The following is a 19,456-nucleotide window of genomic DNA, read 5'->3' as shown; positions in this document are numbered from 1 at the left end:
CTACACACACTGCTCTCATGACCTTGGCTACACACACTGCTCTCATGGCAGTATTCTGGCTCTCCACACATAGCCATATCATTAAGTTTGGCTACTTTTAGCATAGCAAAGCAACCTCTACCTTTTGAGTGTAGAATGGATACCCATGAGGAAGAAGATGATCTGCAAAGGCATCTTTTATACAGTGAAGTAACCCTGCAGTATGGTGCCGTGGACACTGAGAGGCACACTGTGGGTCTTTTCTAACTTGTCCCTGGACTCCAGAAGAGCCCTGCACCTTCAGAGCCATGGTCTAGCAAAATGAGGTCAAGAACTCTGGTTTCTTACTAGGAAATTATGTTAACTATATTGCAGTGAGCAAGATTAATTCAGAAAGTTGTGGTCCTTCTTTCCAAAAGCAACCTATATTGAGCAACAATTAGTTCTGTGCCATCTCATCCACCTTCACTTACAGATATAGGGGGATGACCTGGGGGTCCCACTTCCTGTAGGTCACAAAATGGGAAACATTGCCCAAAGAGAAACTACTGCAAGAATAAGCCTGGACTGGTGTGTGCTGTATTCTGAGATTAAAGAACAGACCTCTGGGACCTTTCCAAAAGACTGAGTTTGCAAGGTCCATTGTTTCTCTAAGCAACAGAATATTCTTGAATTAAAGTTTCCGTGTAGAAATATTTGTAACACAAAATATGATTCTCTGCCTTTATGACTGTGTGTGTCGAGTGATTCAGAGCCCCCAAGTCACCATGGAGGCCATTTCAAATCTAGTGGGACCAACAGTAAAAATGGGTAAAAAGGGGGCACTTGAGTAGGACAGTGAGTCTGTGTGTGGTATGAATGGAGTCTCTGTTTCATACAGAGTGGACTAATATTCCTGGAGACATCCATTATAAAGAGGCTGATGTATATATGTATGATGTATGTATGATGTATATATTCATGCATGTATGTACATATGTATGATGTATGTATGTACATATGTATGATGTGTGTATATATGTATGTATGCTTATATTTTCATCAAGTTGTAGATGCATTTAAGAATGTATTTATTATGTATTTATAGAAATTATTATAAAATTATATAAAACAGTTTGTGTATATGCAGATATATATATATATATTTAATTGTAAATGTATCTTGACATATGTTAGGTGCCTAGACATTTGTCTTTAATGCTTACTTAATCATGAAGTAAATGCCAGTGACTTTCTTTCACTGTCTGTCTTTCACTGCCTTTTTTTCTGTGTCTTGAGGAGTGTTTCTGTCTCTGAATCAGAGAAGGCCTGAGACAGGGTTTTAAAACAAAACAAGAACTTTCTGCTCTCCTGAATTCCTTCCTTCCTCGTGAGTGGAAGGGAATGAGACTGGCCATCCATCTCCAAGGACCGACAAGAGCTTCTGGGAGGAACTGGCTAGGTATTCTACATGTCCACCCTCTGAGCTCCGTTATGTCAAGGAGAGTTGGCTTCATGGCTCCTGTGTCCTCCTAGTCTCTTGGCCTTGTCTTTTCTTTGATCTGATCGCTGAGATAGTGTCCATTGTACACATAGTGGAGGGAGGCCAGACTCTTCTTCCTGGCTCCTCACCCAAGGCCCAGACTCCACTATGTCATAACCCTTTCTCTATGGCCCCTAGGTCTCATGAAGTCCCCTCATTTTGACCCTCTAACCTCTCACCTTTGTCTTTATCAGTCTAGGAGATTCCCATTGGATACTGTGGGCCTTTGGAACTCTATGAAAACCCTACCGTCAAGTCACGAGCCATAACCTACAGCCTGACCCCAGTTCTCTGTATTTTGCCCCCTGTATCTTGCTCCCCAAGTCCACCTCCCTGCTTTTGGCTCCTAGTTCACTGCCCCTTGCTCCGTGCTCCATGTTTCCTGTTCCCTAGCTCTCAGCTCCCTGCATCCTGCTTCCCCTCCTTCTTCCTGTTCCCAGCTCCCAGCCCCCTGGTCTGTTCCTCAACTCCCTGCCCCCTGCTTTTCCACCACATCATTGTCACCTGTCAATTACACAGTCCCCCATTTTTACCCCAAAGTCACCAGGAAACTTTTCTTTGTCATTGAAATGATCTGTTCCCTGATATATTTAAACATCATCTTTCTTTGTACATAGGTCTCACAGTCTCTCATTGTTAGTATCTTCAAAGAAAGCTGTCTCCATAGAGACTTTCAGGATGTTAGCCTAGTGCCCACGTGCTGCCCTGTCAGCGTGAAGAAAGGGCTCAGCCCTGTGTGTCTATAATCCATGTGACAGTTTAAACTTAAGTTTTCTTTTCATCTACTTAAAATATTTTTTTTAAAAAACCTACTTCTTGGGCTTTCTTCTTTCTGGTATCTCCAGACTTACTGTTTTTAATGTAGCTTCTTAAGTTTAAGTTGAAGATCTTGTTTACATTGCTTCTGGTCATGGCCTTGGTACCACCTCCTCCTGAGCTTTTCTCTATATACCTGTGACTGTCGTTTAACATCTTTTTTGGAACAATTAAGGCATATAACTTTTTCCCTTTTTCTCACATTTCTGTGTTTCAGCCTGTAAATTTGAGAGTCAAATGTTACTGCTTTTTAGTCTGCTGTTAGATTTGAACTTTTTGAAATTTTGCTTGTTTTTTTGAAATTTTTAGAAAATTTGAGGTTATTTGGGGGGGCCCTATTTGTGCAATAACTTTTGTGTTTCCAATGGATGACTCAAAAGTGTATTTTTACCCACTATTTTCCAGCATGCACACTTATCTATGTACTTTATAACTTTACATATAATATGCTGTGTTTATAAATTAAAAATATAAATGTCAGTGGCCTTACATGAGCTTAGGATGTCTTTGTTCATATTTTGGCTTAATAAGATGTCTCAGGTGAAACCTCCTTTGTCATGGTCCCTCCTGCTTCACCAGCATTATGCTTTATGAGCACTGCACTCTGGCCCTGGACTGTGATGCTACCAGCCTGTCCAGATCCCTGCAGCTGTGATCATCCAGAGCCTGGGAGCTTCTGCTGTATCCCTCCCTCCTGCCTCAGGATGGCGCTGCTGCTCTCACTTTGCCTTTGCTTCCTGGTTAATCTGTGGCTTCCTTTAAAATCTGACCCACGGACACTTTTGTTTGAAGTACAGGCTTCATAACCAACACCAAACGCTTCTGAGGAATTTGCTGGAGCCCAGCGGGGCATCCACATTAGCAGTGCTTGGGCCTTTTTTTTTCCTCTGTGCTCTGTGATTTGCTTGCATTTGTCTTCTTCGGCATTTTAAATAACTGTGTCTGATTGTAAATTCATAGATAGCCATCACCCCAGGTTTCCAAGCAACAGACTTATTCAATTATTAATTAAATGAGCCCATGTGTCCCCAATCCCTAGAGAGTAGGGGCTAGTTTTGCTTTAGCTTCTTCCCTTCCTACCCCAGACACTTCCTTCTTGTTCTACCAGAACCCACCCCCACCAGCATAAGTCACAAAAGTCACTGAATTTTTGAAAGAAGGAAAGGGCAAGGGACCTGCAGTGTGTCTGAATAACAGGATGTCACCGTTGGTAACAATGGTGACCACGAGTCCTTCAGGCTTTCCTCAGCAGATTCACAGCTGGCCATGAGATGGAGTTTGGACCTCTCTCATACACGACATCCATCTCCAGAGAGACAGAATAGCTTGCCTCAAATTGGTGATTCATTCACAGTGAAGAGAAGGCTGAACATTGTGGGCTACACCATGTGCCTCTTGTCCTGGTTCTTGGAGGCTGAGGCAGGAAAATCAAAAGCTAAAGACCTGTCTGAAATATAGAATGAGACCCTGTCTCAAGTTTTTAAGAAATGGGAGGAGGTGAGTTACAGGGTAGCTCAGTGATAAAATGTTTATTAATACGTGCAATCTCTGGGCTCCATTTTCAGAGGAGATGGAGAGAGTGGAGAGATAGGAGAGAACTTGGTCTTTCTTTGAGAATCCATACTTGATCCATAAGCTGAGAGTGCAGCAGTCATAGCTGGTCATTTGAGGTCCCCTGTTAATGTAATTTTTAAAATCAGCCGCTGGTTAAGCTGACTATCTAAGCTGCAGTGGCTCTGCCTAGCTTAGCAGGCATGTTCCAAAGCCACAGGCCATGTGCGCACCACAGCTAGAAACAGCCAGAAACAACAGCCCTGCCACCCATGAGACGCCAGCGTGGGAGATGGCTCTGCCAATCTTCCACATTGTCTTCACAAGGCTGGGCTTAGCCCAGACCACCCCACCATTCACTCAGGCCCAGTAGGAATGAGACTCTAATGCTTAGATGATCCAAAGGCTTTATATGTTTGGTAATGCTCAATAACAAGATGCCCACACAATCAGAGGTGTAACCCAATACCTGACCTAGATATATCAACTGTCTTTGACTACTAGAGACAGGCGCACGCCCGCTTCCATGTTCCCTTCTCTCTAGTGCTCTCTCCCCTAGTTCCTCCTCTTCCTTCTCCTCTTCCTCTCCTTACTCCTCCCACTTTAGCTCCTCTCAACTTGCGGGAAAAATATCTCGCTACAGTCCCCCACATATAAATGCTTTGGTTTAGGTAGAAGAGGCCATGTGGTGAGTTGAATTGGACAGAGCCACACACAGACCAGCACAGGATGTATCAGATGTTGCTATGAAGGGTGAGGCTTGGCACACACAGGATCATTGAGAACCAAGACTGGCTGTCTTCTGCAGATCCGAGATGGGAACCAGGACTAGGTGGCTGGTGTATATGAGGTACCACCTCCATATTCCATGTTGGTTGGCCCAGGGCCTGCATGTGAAGCCAAGTGACATAAAAGGACAGTTGCTGAGTCCCTTTCTGCTCTCCTTAGCTTCTTTTCATCCCACAGATTACATGGCAACTTCTAGCAGCATATGCAAGGGCAAATCACAGTACATTCAAGGGGGCAGTATGAAGCATGGAGTCCAGATGTGAGAGACATTTGACCTTTACAGAAGGTGGAAGTGTTCCCATAAATTATTGGCTGCCTTGAAGCCAAGTGATCCGGTAAAAGTCCATGTTGATTGCTACAATGCGGTATACAGGGTGATGGTGGTCACTCAGTCAACATGACTTACTGCAGGATTACAAACTATGTCCCATGCACAGAAGAGACACAGGCAAGACAAAACAAAACAAGATGAAACAAAACAAAACATTTAAAGGCACCTTCATGATCTGCCTCTGTCTGCATTGATTATCGATTGGTGAGAAAAATAAACAAAATACCAGGAGAGTAAATGGATCTGCTAAATTATCATCTAATAACATAGAAAATGAAATTCTACCCATTAAGAAGTAGTCAGAAAAATTAGCTGTGGTTTGAGATGCACAGAACTTTGAACTATCACATAAATTATATGTTTGCCATGGGCTGGACCAGACATTGGCAACAAGGCAGGGCATGTAATTATAACTTCATTCTCCTGAAGTAATTGCTGTCTAAGGCTTACTACCTCAGTCTGTTCACCTAGACTTAGTTCTGGAAGTTTCTAGCCTCCATGAAATCTAATCTAGGCCTAGGATGTTTTCCTCTGAGACATGCTGCTGAATAAGATCACCTTTTCTTGTTCTATCTGAGCTCTCTCTGGTTGGTTCAACTCATCTGTTTTAGCTCAAACTCCTTTTCAAGCTGACTGATTGAAGTTGGTTTCTCTCAGTTTCTTCTGGATGGCTATGTTTGGCCTCAAACTAACTCTAGCAGTCTTTTCTGATCTTCTGGATCTTTCTCATTCTCTGGCTCATTCTGTTTTCACCTGTATCTAAGTTTTTCTCTCCTTAACTTGTCTCTGTAAGACTCTCCCAGTGAAACTGCCTCCCTTCCTTTTTTTTTTTCTCTCTCTCTACATTGCTCCCTCAAGTAATTTCCCTTTCCTCTGTCTTCATGTGAGAGCTAGGCATAGCCTACTCTGTCAAATCTTTCTCTGATTCGTCACTCTGTCTGCCACTCAATTAGACATCACTTTCAAATATGGGCCCGTCCTTCTACAAACTTTTCATTGTTTGGGATTGAAGGTATGTACTAAGGGTGTGTCTGTATTCTAGGCAGAGGGGTTAAAGGTGTGTGCTAAGGGCTGAGCACAACAACTAGAAACAGGTTTTCCAGCAAACAACAGAATCTTGGGGTTCATTGATACTGTGATCAAATATCCTTCTCCAAGGGCTGGTCTTATTTTTGTTTTCAGATGGATCAAATATTGTAGTACAAGCTGGCCTGGAGCCCATGGTCTTTCCTCCTGTCTTCATTGCTAAGTGCTAGAATTACAGACATTGGCTGGTGATAGGATGGGTTTTTCACATGAGAGAAACAGAGATGGGAAAATTTCTGATGAATCTCAGCTTTAGGAGACCTCTTTTGGGGCATGCATGCATGAATTGAGTCTGGCTGCCACTTGTGCACCTAGGGCATACACAGATCAGGTCAAGACCAATGGCCTTTCCTCCCTTCAGTCCTTTCTTGTGTATAGAGTTCAAGTGTCTTTCCCCAGGCCCCTCAAAGAACAGGGTGTGTCACTGTGAGCTGTGGCCAGCCCTGTGCTGCGTTCACCAGGATCTATTCCTTTCTGTGCTCTGGTGCTTGGGATTCAGTCTCCCTGTGTCCTCCACTCCTACACCATTTCAATCACAAGTGTCCACTCTCCTCCATTCAGGATGGCCATGTGAGAGACTACATGTCTTTTATTTGGCTTTTTAAAAAATGCCCAGCTTGTTTCATTTAGCATGTTCCCTGGTTGGTTCCATCTATTTTGCTGCAAAGGATAGAATTTCATTCTTCATGGCTGCATGACTGATCATGGTGTATGTTTATTTGTCCACAATAGCTGCCTAGACCCATCTCCTACTGTGGCACTTGTAAATAGTGTGGCAATCAGCATCAGCTCCAGCATTTTCTTGACACATGATTCCAGTTCCTTTGGATGAATATCTTGAAGCAGATGACCAGATTCCCTGACAGCCCTACTTTCAGACTTCCTGGGACCTTCTATATTGTTCCCCATAACCATTATACACATTTACATTCTCAGCAGCGTTGTGCAATGTGAGAGTGTCTTTGTCGCATTCTCACCAGTGTCTCTTTCTGTATTTTCAGGATAGCCATTCTAATGGGTGATATGATATTTCACTGTAGTTTTTACTTGTATTTTCTTGCTAGAATTTTAAGTATATGCTGCTATCACCCATAATAGTAGCAGCTTGACTGCCTGAATATTTTCCTTTCTTCCTTCCTTCTTTTCATAATCCCTTCCTTCTCCTTCTTTTATTCCTCTCCATCTTCCTCCTTCTCTTCTTTCTACCTTTCTTGCTTTGCAGCCTAGGCTGGCCTTGAACTTTCAGTCCTCCTCCTTTAGATACCCCTATAACAAACACATCTTTGAAAATCTGTCTTGTCACATGAAACATCAGTTTGTGCCTGACTCCTAGTAAACTTTTATGTGAGGAATCTATAATGAGTTATATCCACTTAAAGCCCCATTACATTTTCTAAAGCATATCTAGGTCACAGTAAGCGTGGCATGGAATGATCATGTTGGGATGAAGCGATGCTTCCCTGGTCCACTGTAGGTGTGACATTGGCAATGTTCCAGGTAGTAATGCGTCTTCCTCTGGATCATGGCATCTTCCCAGAAATGCCTCTCTAGAGGATGGTACAAATAATTTTCTACATCTGATTTTGTTCAAATTATAGTGTTGAAGTCTTTGGAAGGACACACATGGCATGGACACACTCTCCTCTCTCTCTCTCTCTCTCTCTCTCTCTCTCTCTCACACACACACACACACACACACACACACACACACACACACACACACAAATTGAGGTACCTTTAACCCAGAAATCCAATACCTGAAACTGTTTTTAACATTAAAATAATGTAAACAAGAAATTCTACTAGGCACAGGAGTCACTAGATAGACTTAAGAATCCATCCAAGATAAAGGATTCATTAAGTGATCTTACAAGGCTATCACTTAGAGGAGGGAGAGTTCACTAAATAGACTCTATAAAGTGAATGTTAGCCTCTGTGTCTTGTGTAAAATTCAACTGAATTTTATGTTTAAACTTGTGCCTCATCCTCAAATATCTCACTCTGCCTATGTAAATATCACTCAAATCCAGAAGTTTCCAAACCTCAAAGTATTTCAGACAAGGGCTAGGCATCCTGATTAGATGCTCTGGGTGTCTGACATAAAACATCAGCCAACAGAGCACCTTGAAGGAAGAGAATGTATTTTATGAAACCTGACATTAAAACCCAGAACCTATTACCTAGGACAATGTTCTGGGGCTCACTTGCACAGGAATCAGTCTGTTGTACCTCCTATTTATACATGTATGTTCCTCTCATACACAGAGTATGGTAGGATCGGCATGTGGCCACAGCCAAATCTCTTGAGAGTAGCTTTTTGTTTTATGTAGTACAGATCTTGCTGTTAGGATAGAAGGTAGTACAGGCTAGCCTGTGGTGAAAAAGACATTTTTCCTAGTTCTAAGAAAGCCCAATGATAGCAGGCAGCAAGCAAAAATGACTGAAAACTTGTATGAACCTTACCCTTGGTCACCATTTTGAACTCCCATGTGTGGATAGGTTGTTAAGATCCATGGACTGATATCTTGTGAGGAAAACAGTTTCATTTGTCTGAGGCCTGGTCCATATAAATTGAATAATGTGGTGCCAGGCCTCAGGCCTCATGGACTCTACAGGGATGGATGATGCCTTGCTTGGAATACTATATCAATGATACCCAAATCAGCAAGAGCTCTGTACCCAAGCCCAGCAAGACTCTGAGCAGTTAGGAAGACCCATAACAGTTGTAGCAGTATCTAGCTTGCAGTCTAGAGAGTGAATATGGTGGCTTGACTGAGGTGGGCCATGATCTCACAGGCACCGTAACAGTGGTCTCAAGAGCCCAATCCCACCCCAGGCAGGGCTTGCTGAATCTTCAGAGATGGCTGACTTGAGAGAGGGGGATGCTGATGGCTAGACTAGGATGGAAGATTAGGTAGCCAGATCCTTTCAGAAGGCCACTTTGTAGGGGACATAGCTGGGTGACAACACTCTTTGGGGGACTTGTGTTGTTTCATTCAGATATATTTTATATTCTGTGAAGTAGGAGTGCTCAAAAATAATCTGACAACTTTTGACATTAGCATGTGAGTTGCCAGGAACACAGGTCAATAAACTGAACATTTTAGCCATCCAGAGTTCTATTTGTGCCTTGTGTACACAGCCCTCTCTCCAGTGACTATACTGGATTTGTTTCTAGATGAGTTTCCTATAATCCTGAACATTGTGATGGGTTTCTGAGATACTTCCCCTCACTAGGCTACATCTGATGTCAAAGGTACATTCATTCTTTATAAAGCCAGCAAGTCATAGGACAAGCAGTAACTTTCTGATTTCCCTAAGTCATCACACATGGGAGTAAGTTGACTGAACACGGTGGGGGCTGGGTACCTGCCAGCATTGACCACAGTGAGGCATTCGATGTTACATGTTGGCAAGACAGCAAGAGCTGTACAGGGAAGACCTTGGAGGTATGTGTAGTCACCATGAGTACTGAAAGTGCCCACCATATCTTGAGGGATTGGGAACATCCTGCCATGTGACACACCAACCTTTCCACAGTATGCAAGGTGTGGTCTTCAAAAAAGGACCTTCATTTGAGATCAAGCAGCAGAGATTTCAGGTTTCTAGAGGAATAACGTGTAGATAACTGCCACTATAGTCATCTTACAGGCACAATTTGAAGGGTAGAATTGTTCTCAAGAACTCAGTGAGAATAGAGGGCAAGAGGCTAATGTCAGCTAGCAGCTAGACATGTTAATACCAGCATTGAAAGACCAAGGTAGGAAGATCATGAGTTGAAGCCCCCAAACTAAACTACATAGCTAGACTGACTCTTAACAACCACAGCAACAGCAAAAGGAGCAACAAAAAGAAAAATGTTATGGAAGTACAAGAGTGTATATCACCCAAAGAGAAAAAAAATACAGAGTGTAGAATAATCAAGGATTACTAAATAGAAGGAGAGGCAGAAAAGTGAGACCCATGAGTTCAGATGGAATGATGCAAATGGAAGAGGTGGGAGATATGAAGAGTGCATGCTAGGCTAATAGCAAGGAAGATGCATATAGAAAAGTCTAGCAAATCCAGAGATACAGCAATAAGAACAGAGAGAAGGTAGAGCAAAGTAAGCATCACCAGTGAATCCAGAGACATTCAGAGACCAAATATGCACGAAGGCAGAAAGAACCCCAGGGAGAGAAAGAAGTATTGGCAAAAAGTCAAAAGCCATTTGCAGAAGACCAAAATTGTTTCCACATGGTGAAAATGATAAACCCAGAGATGTACTGTATTAGTTACTTCTCCATTGTTGTAATAAAACACCATGTCCAAAGGCATCTGTAAGGAAGTGAGAGTTTATTATGGCTTATTGTTCTAGAGGGAATGTCCATAAACATAAGCCAGAGCATGAACCCAAAGTAGGGCAATGTTATAAACTCTCAAATCTGTCCCCAGTGAGGTACTTCCTCCAGCAAGGTTGCACCAGCTAAAGCAGCATTACCTCACACCAAAGTGCCACTAATTGGTGATGTGCAACAACACTTTTCTTGGGGGGATGCAACACATACACACCACCATGACCATCCATCCATCCATCCATCCATCCATCCATCCATCCATCCATCCATCCATCTATACACATGCGTGTGTCCACACACACACCTACTCATTCCAGATAGTGATCACCAAAGTTCAACTTAGTGAACCTTTGAGTTACTTAGAGGAATATGAGCAAAAGGTTACTTAGCAAAGTAGGAATGACTCACCAGACAGCTGCATCATCAAAGCTCACCCCAGCATGGGTGATGGTTCACAAAGCTGGTAGCCTGGAGCACATTGTGTAGCCTGCAGGCAGTTCAACAGGTTGGAGAGTGTTCTTTCTAGGTAGCTCAGTTGGTCTCAACATTTTCCAGGTAGCTTGGTACCTATGAAGTCCCTGAAACTGACCAGATCCACTGGGTTTCTCTCTCCCAAGAGTGTTCAATAAAGGCTGCTGAGAGTTGCTCTCAGACAAGCCAAACCGCCAAGAAAACTCTTGAGACCAAACTGGATCAGCTACTTGGAAGAAAACCAGTGGATCTGGTCAGTTTCAGGGACTTCCTGAAAGTATTTGGAGTTGGTTAACTTCTGTCTTAAGGAGCTTTCCAACAGAATGGAACGTTTCAATTTCTTGAGGAAACTGTTACACAATATGTGCGGAACAAGTGTTCAAATAGCTGAACCCAAGAGAGACATTTCTCATTTAAACAACCACACCTAGGAAGCTCTATGACTCCCCCATGAAAAACGAATATGAAAAACCAAGATACACTGTGATCAAATTGCTCCAAATCCCAGCAAGAGAGCATGAAGGAAGAGAGAGAAAGGTGTGGTTGCTAGTTGTTCTTAGGTGTTCTCAAAAGCAAGAACACACTGAGAAAAAAAGGAAATTTATACCAGAGCTCCACATGCCTCAAAACACCTTTCAAATGCAATGATAAACTTAATATTTTCTCAGCGATCTAGGAGCTGAAGCAGCTTTTCTGTCATAGCTGTGAGGGGAGAAAAAGAAGCCAGGCTAATGCACTGGGATGCACGCCCCAAAAGCCAGTGAGCACCAGGGACCTGTGATTGTAACTCGCTATTTCGATCTCATGCAGAGTCGATTGATTAAACAACATACAATGCATTGTGGGGCTCGTCTGTAACTGTAAATGTAATTTGTGGCAACAAAGATAGTCACACACAGGACAGCAGGGAGAAAGCTCACAGGTTTGCTGTACTTGTTTTCTGTAGGTCACCTGAGCTGTGACTGTCACTCACAGGCACTTGTAACAGACTCAGTTATGGGTGAATACAATGCACTGTAAAGCAGCCGCTTAGAATTATGGCTAATGAACCAACGAAAGAAACATTTATAATACAGAAATATCCACTGAACACTAGCATCGAGGAATCAAATGAAGAACACAAGTAGAACAGCTGTAGAGTCTTGCAACTGCACATTTGAGTTTAACTGCTTTGTGCCATCGCCCTGGTGATGTCACATCCTTGCTCAGCAGAGATCTGAGTGAGCCAGGAGGGGCCAGACCTGAGGTGGGGTGGGGGTAGCCTCTGCTTCTGCTTCAGAAAAGTCGCAGCCTCCAGCTGGGAAGTCTCCCCAGGGGTAGAGGGAAAGGAGATGAGAAGGTTCTCTCTGCTGGGGTCATGCTGCAGGGCAGAGCCAGGAGACTACTGCTAGGGACTGGGAGGTATGGAGGCAGCCCTACAAGAGATCTGAGGGAAGGTGAGCTAATGGTGGCTGACACTGGGGATTTGGGAAGATTTCTAGGCAATATGGTGTGGGCAGCCAGGGCCCACATTAGCTCAGAGGATCTGACCTATTTGACTAATTCCCATCTCCTTCTTAGACATAAACAAGGGGCTTAATGAATCGAAAGCCCGAAAGTACTCAGAATTCAAAGCATTCTGTCAGCATTCCCAGCCATTAGACTTGCTCAGCTAGAGAAGTCTTTGACACTTATTAGCTGTGTGGTTTATCTATATGGTTTTAGTCCTGGCTCATCGATGAACCTGCCTGCATTTCATTCCTTCATCAGAAGGCAGCCTCATTGGTCGGACAGGCGATGAGCACTAGTGTGGAAGACAGAATGTTCAATGCAGCTGGCCTGCTGCCCACACAGGCTACAGGTCAGGTGGGATTCTTCCTGGGAGAGACTTGGAAGGAGCTTGGAGTTAGCTATTGGTTAATTGGTCAATGTCTTCTTGACATCCTTCTCCTCCCACCTCCACCATGACATACCACATGGGTCTTCACGTTCTAGAATCTTTGTCCCATTGTCCTGGCTTGTCCAGACCCTGTTCAGGATCTGTGATGCCTGGCTACTCCTCTGACACCTCTCTTAGAGCTGCCATGGCCCTTGCTGACTTCTGATGCAGTTGCATCCAACTGTTCCTACAAGCTATCTGTAGCTTTTCTCTGTTCTCTGCAGTTATCAGGCCCATAGGTCACCCAAGCCTGGGATTCTTTGGCCTTGACCTTGCTACCCTATGTACAGGGTGAGCCCCACACCCAAGGTGTTTACAACTTCAGACTTCTCTTCCTGGACTTCTATGGCACAGATGTTAACACAGACCACCTGACAGCAGAGTTGGCTGGTGTGCAGAGCCCGGGCACTGCAACAGCATGTCACAAAGTTAGTATTAAGTGTAAAAACAATCATTCCATTGTCAGAACTCATTCAGGGTACCCCTGTGCTAAAACAAAGGTGGAGTGAGCCTGGGCCCTGCTGGGGGGAGGAGTCACACCTGACTCTTCCATACTACCAAGGCTATACTCTTTTTTTCTTGTTGTCCAGAGCTCACAGAATTTTGTAGGGTTTAAAGTACCCTTTGCCTTTTCCACAAACTCTCTTTGCCTTCCCCATGTCTGTGTCATGCCAGTCCTCTCTCTGGCTGCCTTTCTCAGCACCGTAGATGCTTTTATGTGTATGTGTAGTTCTGGGGATTGAACCAGAATCCTTAGGCTAGGTACCTACACAATCACTATGCCATATCTCTATCCCTTAAAAATCTCCTTTTAAGGACACTTGGTAGTTGACAGCTGCTGGGGGATGGAGGGCTAATTCTTTCCAGGGTTGTGGTCCTTGAGAGTTTACCCATGTTCCAGTAGGACTAGCTGACCCTACACTCATACACATAACAGGCAGAACTAAGTAGACTCTGAAAGTCTTAGTTGAGTCAGAATTGATGTGATGAAACATCATGACCAAAAGAAACGGGGAGGAAAGGGTTTATTTTACTCACAGTTCCATGGAACAACATCATTGAAAGTAGTGAGGGCAGGAACTCAAACATGGCAGGAACCTGGAGGCAGGAACTGATGCAGAGACCATGGAGAAGTGCTGCTTACTGGCTTCTCATGGCTCGCTCAGCCTGCTTTCTTATAGAAGCCAGGGCCATCAGCCCAGGGATGGCCCCACCCACAATGGGCTGAGCCCTTCCATACCAATCATTAACTAAGAAAATGCCCTACAGGCTTGTCTACAACCTTATCATATGGAGGTATTTTCTCAAGGAGCTTCCCTCCTCTCAGATGACTCTAGCCTGTGTCAAGTTAACATAAAATTAGCCCATACAGTGAATGACTTTTAAAGAAAAGCAAGCTGGGCAGTGATATCTTTAATCCCAGCTCTTGGAAGACATAGGCAGGTGGATCTCTGTGAGTTTGAGGCCAGCCTGGTTTACAGACTGAGTTCTAGGACAGCCAGGGCTACAGAGAGAAACCCTGTTTTGAAAAGTCAGAAAAAAGATAGAAGGGTGGAATAAAATCAAATGAAGTTGGGAAGAGAAAGTACTGGGGGATAAAGGGTACAGAATTGGGTGTGGATTTGATAAAAATACACATGCATGTTTGATGACCGATCTGAGCCACATGGCTGAGTCGTAGAGTTCATGCTGCAGGTGCCAGTAGTGGGTGGGTTTTTTTTTTTTTGTGCTCCATGTCCATCTGTCTCATGTCAACAATGTCACAGGACACTGTGGAGTCCTGTTGGGCCACTCATCAGTCCTGTCTAACAGTTCCACTGCATTCCAGCCACTGTGGGAACAGCGAGTCCAGGCTTCCTAAGACACAACACTGGTCAAGGAGATACAGAAGTGTTGGCCATCAGCTCACTGTACGGCTGCACCCTTGCAGGCTGCTGGGGCTGTGCATATACCACGCTCACACTTGTCCCTATCTCAGGCTCAGCGTGGAACAAACATGGGTTGAATCATTGTTCTCTTTGCTTTTCAGGTCCTTACAACAGAACACTGATAATGAAAAATGGTTCAGCCTGGAGGATGAGGTAGCCCTGGCCAAGACCCTTCGGCGCTATCTGCCCTACCTGGAGCTTCTGTCCCAGGCCCCAACGGCAAATGCACACCCCAGGATAGAGCATGAGACTCGTCCAGCCAAGGTGATGTTTCAGCTTACTCCTTGTGGCCAGAGTTGTCTTTTACCTGTTTGTATGTTATTTGTACAGACATCAGACTTAGCAGAGTGAGCGGTCTCAGAGGAGGCCCCCAGCAGCTGTTCTCCTGACCACAGGCTCTGGGTAGCATTGGAACGGTGAGGCTGCATGCAAGGAGGTTCTGGACCCTGGGCCTGCACTAACTCCAGGCACCAATGCAGGAAATCTAGAGCTAAGAACTCAAGGAAGAGCTCTGTTCCCAGTCTGAAAGAAAAGTGTTTAGGATAGGAGTGGAGACCTAGCCCAGATGGCAAGAGCATCTGAAAATGGCTGGAGTTAGGTCTGGTACCTGGCTGGCCTGTTTTTAAATCAGCAATTGCTATATCCCTAGGGATTTCTAATTTCTGGTAAAGTCACTGGTGGGGATATCTCAGGACAACAGAATGACTGCCTATCTAGGATACAGTATCAAGATGACTTGGTGCTCAAAACAGTAAGACTTTCAGGCTGGGGTTCTAAACAACTGTCCATCTGTCAAAGACAGGCTTAGGCATAGGACAATCACCATGCTATTCAGGGCCAGACTTGCCAGCTAGGTCCAAGGTACAAAGTAAGAAAGTGATAAGACCTTGTTTGGAGGCAAAAGCTCAGATTATGAAAGTTATAACGGAGTACAGCTGTTAGTGAAATGAGTGATCCTGGCTCATTCAGCCAGGATGTTAGAGCTTGCTTAGGAGATGAATCACATTTTAAAGGAATCGTTAGAACTTCAATGGGCTTTTAAGGTGTCAAAGTATTGCCACCAAGATGTTTTCAGAGCAGCTTGTAAGCAGACTTGCCAGACTTTTAATTGCTTTAAAAAAGTGCCAAAGGGCTCTGGATTCCAGAAGTCAGTGTGGAGCCTGAGAACTAGCTCATCTCTAAGGGTGAGAGTGGGGGGTGGGGGCTGGGCAAGTCAAACTCCCTGGAGTGTGGCTAAGCCTTTTACAGGCTCAACAGCTCTTTCTAATGAATGTCCACTGTGCTACCACATTGAGCTGTGTTTTCTGTCTGACTGTAGTATGTTGCTAAGCACCAAGGGACATCTGGAGATTTTCCCCTAACCCATACCAAAGCTTCCTCAGTCCTGAGCTTCCTCAGTCCTGATAGGTATGCTGCTGTGAGCCCAACACCAGCATCTGATTCCCTGAAGGTACTTGAAGCCTTCCCCTTGTGAGACAACATCATTTGCTCTGCTAGAACAAGGGCTCCTCTTGACAGGTGTCCACAAGAGGCTGCCAGATTTTTCTAGATACTTCTATGGGCTCTGGACTCATAGAGAGGAGAAACAGTGGCAAGTGCTCACATCCCCCACAGCCCAGAAAGAGCAGTTGGCAAGGGAAGCTGGCACTGAGTGTGCCCAGAATACCATGACACCAGTACTACTCACACTGTTGGCTCCTGGGTTCCTTGAAACTACCACTCAGCAGGATGACCTCACACCACAGGTAGCCACAACAGTGCCAGTAGATTCCTATAACCCAGTCTTTTCCCCAAAGCTGTTATTTCCCTTCAAAAGCAACCCAGTGTGAACTAATGGACATTATAATCATCCGACTGGGTGGCCATTTCAGAGCAATGGCTGCAAGTTATTCAGAAGCCGAGCACTGGGGGGCACTTCTGGTTTACACATTTTTCCTTCTTGTATTCAGATAGATGTTTCTTCATATTTTTTTAAAAATAAAAATGTGTGAAAGCCCAGAACTCATTATTTTCTGTTGAGTGCTTAAATGAGGAGAGAGCTGAGTCACATTTCTAATGAGCAGTGTCTGCACAAAGCACAGAAGTGCAGCAGCAATCCAAGCTGCCGTGGGGCTCCGCAGCCAGTCGGGAACTAGGGGCTTCTTCCACCCCTCCCATCGGGTGACAGGCTATCTCGGCAGCAATTTAAACTGTAGCCACTGGTGGTGTTCCAACATGCATCCAATTTCTAGTGAATTGTTTACAAATCGTGTTTTTCTTTTCTGTATATCTATCCTGGAGAATCTGACTCCAGTATAGACAGGATTTTCAGTTTATTCTCTTTGAGACTGTTGGACTGATTACCTCATCATGGAAACCATAGGGAATAGGACTTCTGAGCTCCTCTTAAACGGGCATGGCCAGGAGCCACTGTGACACATGTGTTGAACACACATGTATAACTAAATCCACACCACCACTGTTCCTGCGTTGTTAGTGAGGAGCCCACCTTCTTGATTTATTGACAGGAGTAGCGCTGGCTCGGAGTTTTTGAGGTGCTTTGCATAACATTAGTGTGCCCCAGTTTTACCCATAGAGCACCATTACATCCTGATTCCACACGTCACCGAAGGGGGCCAAGCTGAAATCCATTGCTGACTGATACCATTCATTAATTTACTTTCGGAAACATTTTGAGAACATATTTAATATAAAGCAATATAATGGTCTCTGAGATTATAAAGATAAGAGACTGACCTGCCCTTCAGAATCTTCAGTCGTATTTGATAAAACATACAACGAACAAACAAACATATAGTTGAAATGGAGTAAGTACAGTAACGGAGATAAATATTCAATGTGAAGGACATGCAGCAGGATTGGAAGGTGGACCAGGGGTATCCTGAATGACAGGACAGCTAGAGGTCAACTGTTGAACCTGTTTATGGTTTAGGGACTTCAACTACCACCCATAGCATGGATATTCAGATGAGCAGCTGCTCTGTTGTTTCCAAGAAACCCTCAGCTAGCTAAATATTCAGAGTCCTAAGGATTTGGGGCTCTACAAATTGAAGCAACAGGTAATCCTCCAGAGTAGGGAGAGGAGCTCCATGGGAACTTCTGGGAGCATCCATTATATGTAAAGGCTGGTCAAGAGCCAGCTGCACACAATGAACAAGAACCTCTTCAGAGGACCAGAGAAACCCAACCAGAACCACAACCGTTGTGAGCACAATGCAGGCACTCAGACCAGGGCAGCTTGGAGAAGATGTGAAAAAGAGAGGGTGGATGGGATGGGAAGTCTGAACAACTTAGACTGGCAATGTGAAGCTGATTGACACCTCACATATTGGAGACTGAATGAAATTTATAAGTCTGGCAGTGTGTTTCAGTGGTGTGGAAGGTCTGGAACTACAAAATGTCTTAAAAAGTTGAACATGCATCTCCGGAGGTTCCAACCACTCCATCTCTTCTTATGATAAGTGGAAGCATATGTCCATTCAAAATTTGCACAGGGAAGTTCTGTGGTGATCTCAGTAGTAGTGAGCAGAACTAGAGCTAACTGGAACGCCTGCCAACATGTGAGAGGTAATTGGGACAGACCCTTAACAATGAATGAAGCATTAAGGCATGCAGCAGCAAGCAGCATGAGTAGGTCTTGAAATGATAGACAGAAGACACAAAACAGTGGGTAACAGAAGCAGATGACGACTGCACGGTGATGTGGGGAAGGGGAGGGTATTTCTGCATAGGCAGGGAGCTCCTGCTCCATGTGACCTCATGCTTCAGAGTCCTTGTCCTGTGGATGGTTTTATGGGACAATGCCTGTGTTCAAACAAACATATTCATGCATTGTATGCTGGTAGTTCATTGGTAAAGATGAAAAAAAGGAACCCAGGGCAGAATGTGTAAACATTTTGAACAGACACTTTATTTAGGAAAAAAAATATACAAAGGGTCAATGTGTTCAATGTACAAAAGGCATCAAGAGTGTTCAGTGTTGGAGTTGGAGAGATGGCTCCATGGTGAAGAGTACTTGTTGCTCTTGCAGAGGACCCAGGTTCAGCTCCCAGTACCCACATGGTAGCTCACAACTATCCATCAATTCAGTTCCAAGGGGTCCAACATTGTCTTTTGGCCTCTAAGGGTACCAGAAACACATATGCACACACATGCATGCATGCACTTGTGTATGCGAAATAAAAATAAATGAACCTTAAAACACTGTTCAGTGTCTCTCATTGAGGAAATGAAGTGATGTTGAAGAGCCACTACCTCAGATGCGCTAGCCTGGCTAAGACAGAGACAAGGTGTCACGTTCTGAGCACTCACTGGGAGGTGATGATGCATGGTTATGATCAAAATATATTGTATAAATATGTGAAAATTTAAAGGATAACTAAGATATATTTATTAAAATTATACATATTAAAATTACGATGTCAACTCTGCTGGGGATGTGCAGTAAGATACACTCATGTTCATGAGAGTAACAACTGTTACAACCATGACTTGGTTGTTTCTTCTGGGTAGGATTGTTCATCTTAAAACCAACAGCTCTATCCTGTATGTCCGCAAAATCAAGACTCATATTCAAAGATGGGCATAATGGCATTTTCCTATGATCCCAGAACTTGGGAATTTGAGACAGGAGAATCAGAAGTTTAAGACCATCCTCAGCTACATAGCAAGCCAAAACCTTGTGTCCTGACTCTCCTTCTCCCTCTCCCTCTCCCTCTCCCTCTCCCT

At 44.1% G+C, this 19,456-nt stretch overlaps 1 protein-coding gene across 1 annotated transcript in view; it reads left to right on the top strand.

Moving 5' to 3' along the window:
- Ptprn2 (protein tyrosine phosphatase receptor type N2) overlaps positions 1-19,456 on the top strand; it is a 732,192-nt gene that overhangs the window by 286,185 nt on the left and 426,551 nt on the right. The window contains exon 5 of the mRNA XM_028773201.1: positions 14,830-14,992. Within this exon, the coding sequence (XP_028629034.1) occupies positions 14,830-14,992 (163 nt within the window). The remainder of the gene's footprint in view (positions 1-14,829; positions 14,993-19,456) is intronic.

This window comes from Grammomys surdaster, unplaced genomic scaffold, assembly GCF_004785775.1.
Source record: "Grammomys surdaster isolate TR1022 unplaced genomic scaffold, NIH_TR_1.0 223, whole genome shotgun sequence".
Classification (NCBI taxonomy): Eukaryota; Metazoa; Chordata; class Mammalia; order Rodentia; family Muridae; genus Grammomys; species Grammomys surdaster.
This window is presented reverse-complemented; position numbering and strand designations above follow the sequence as displayed.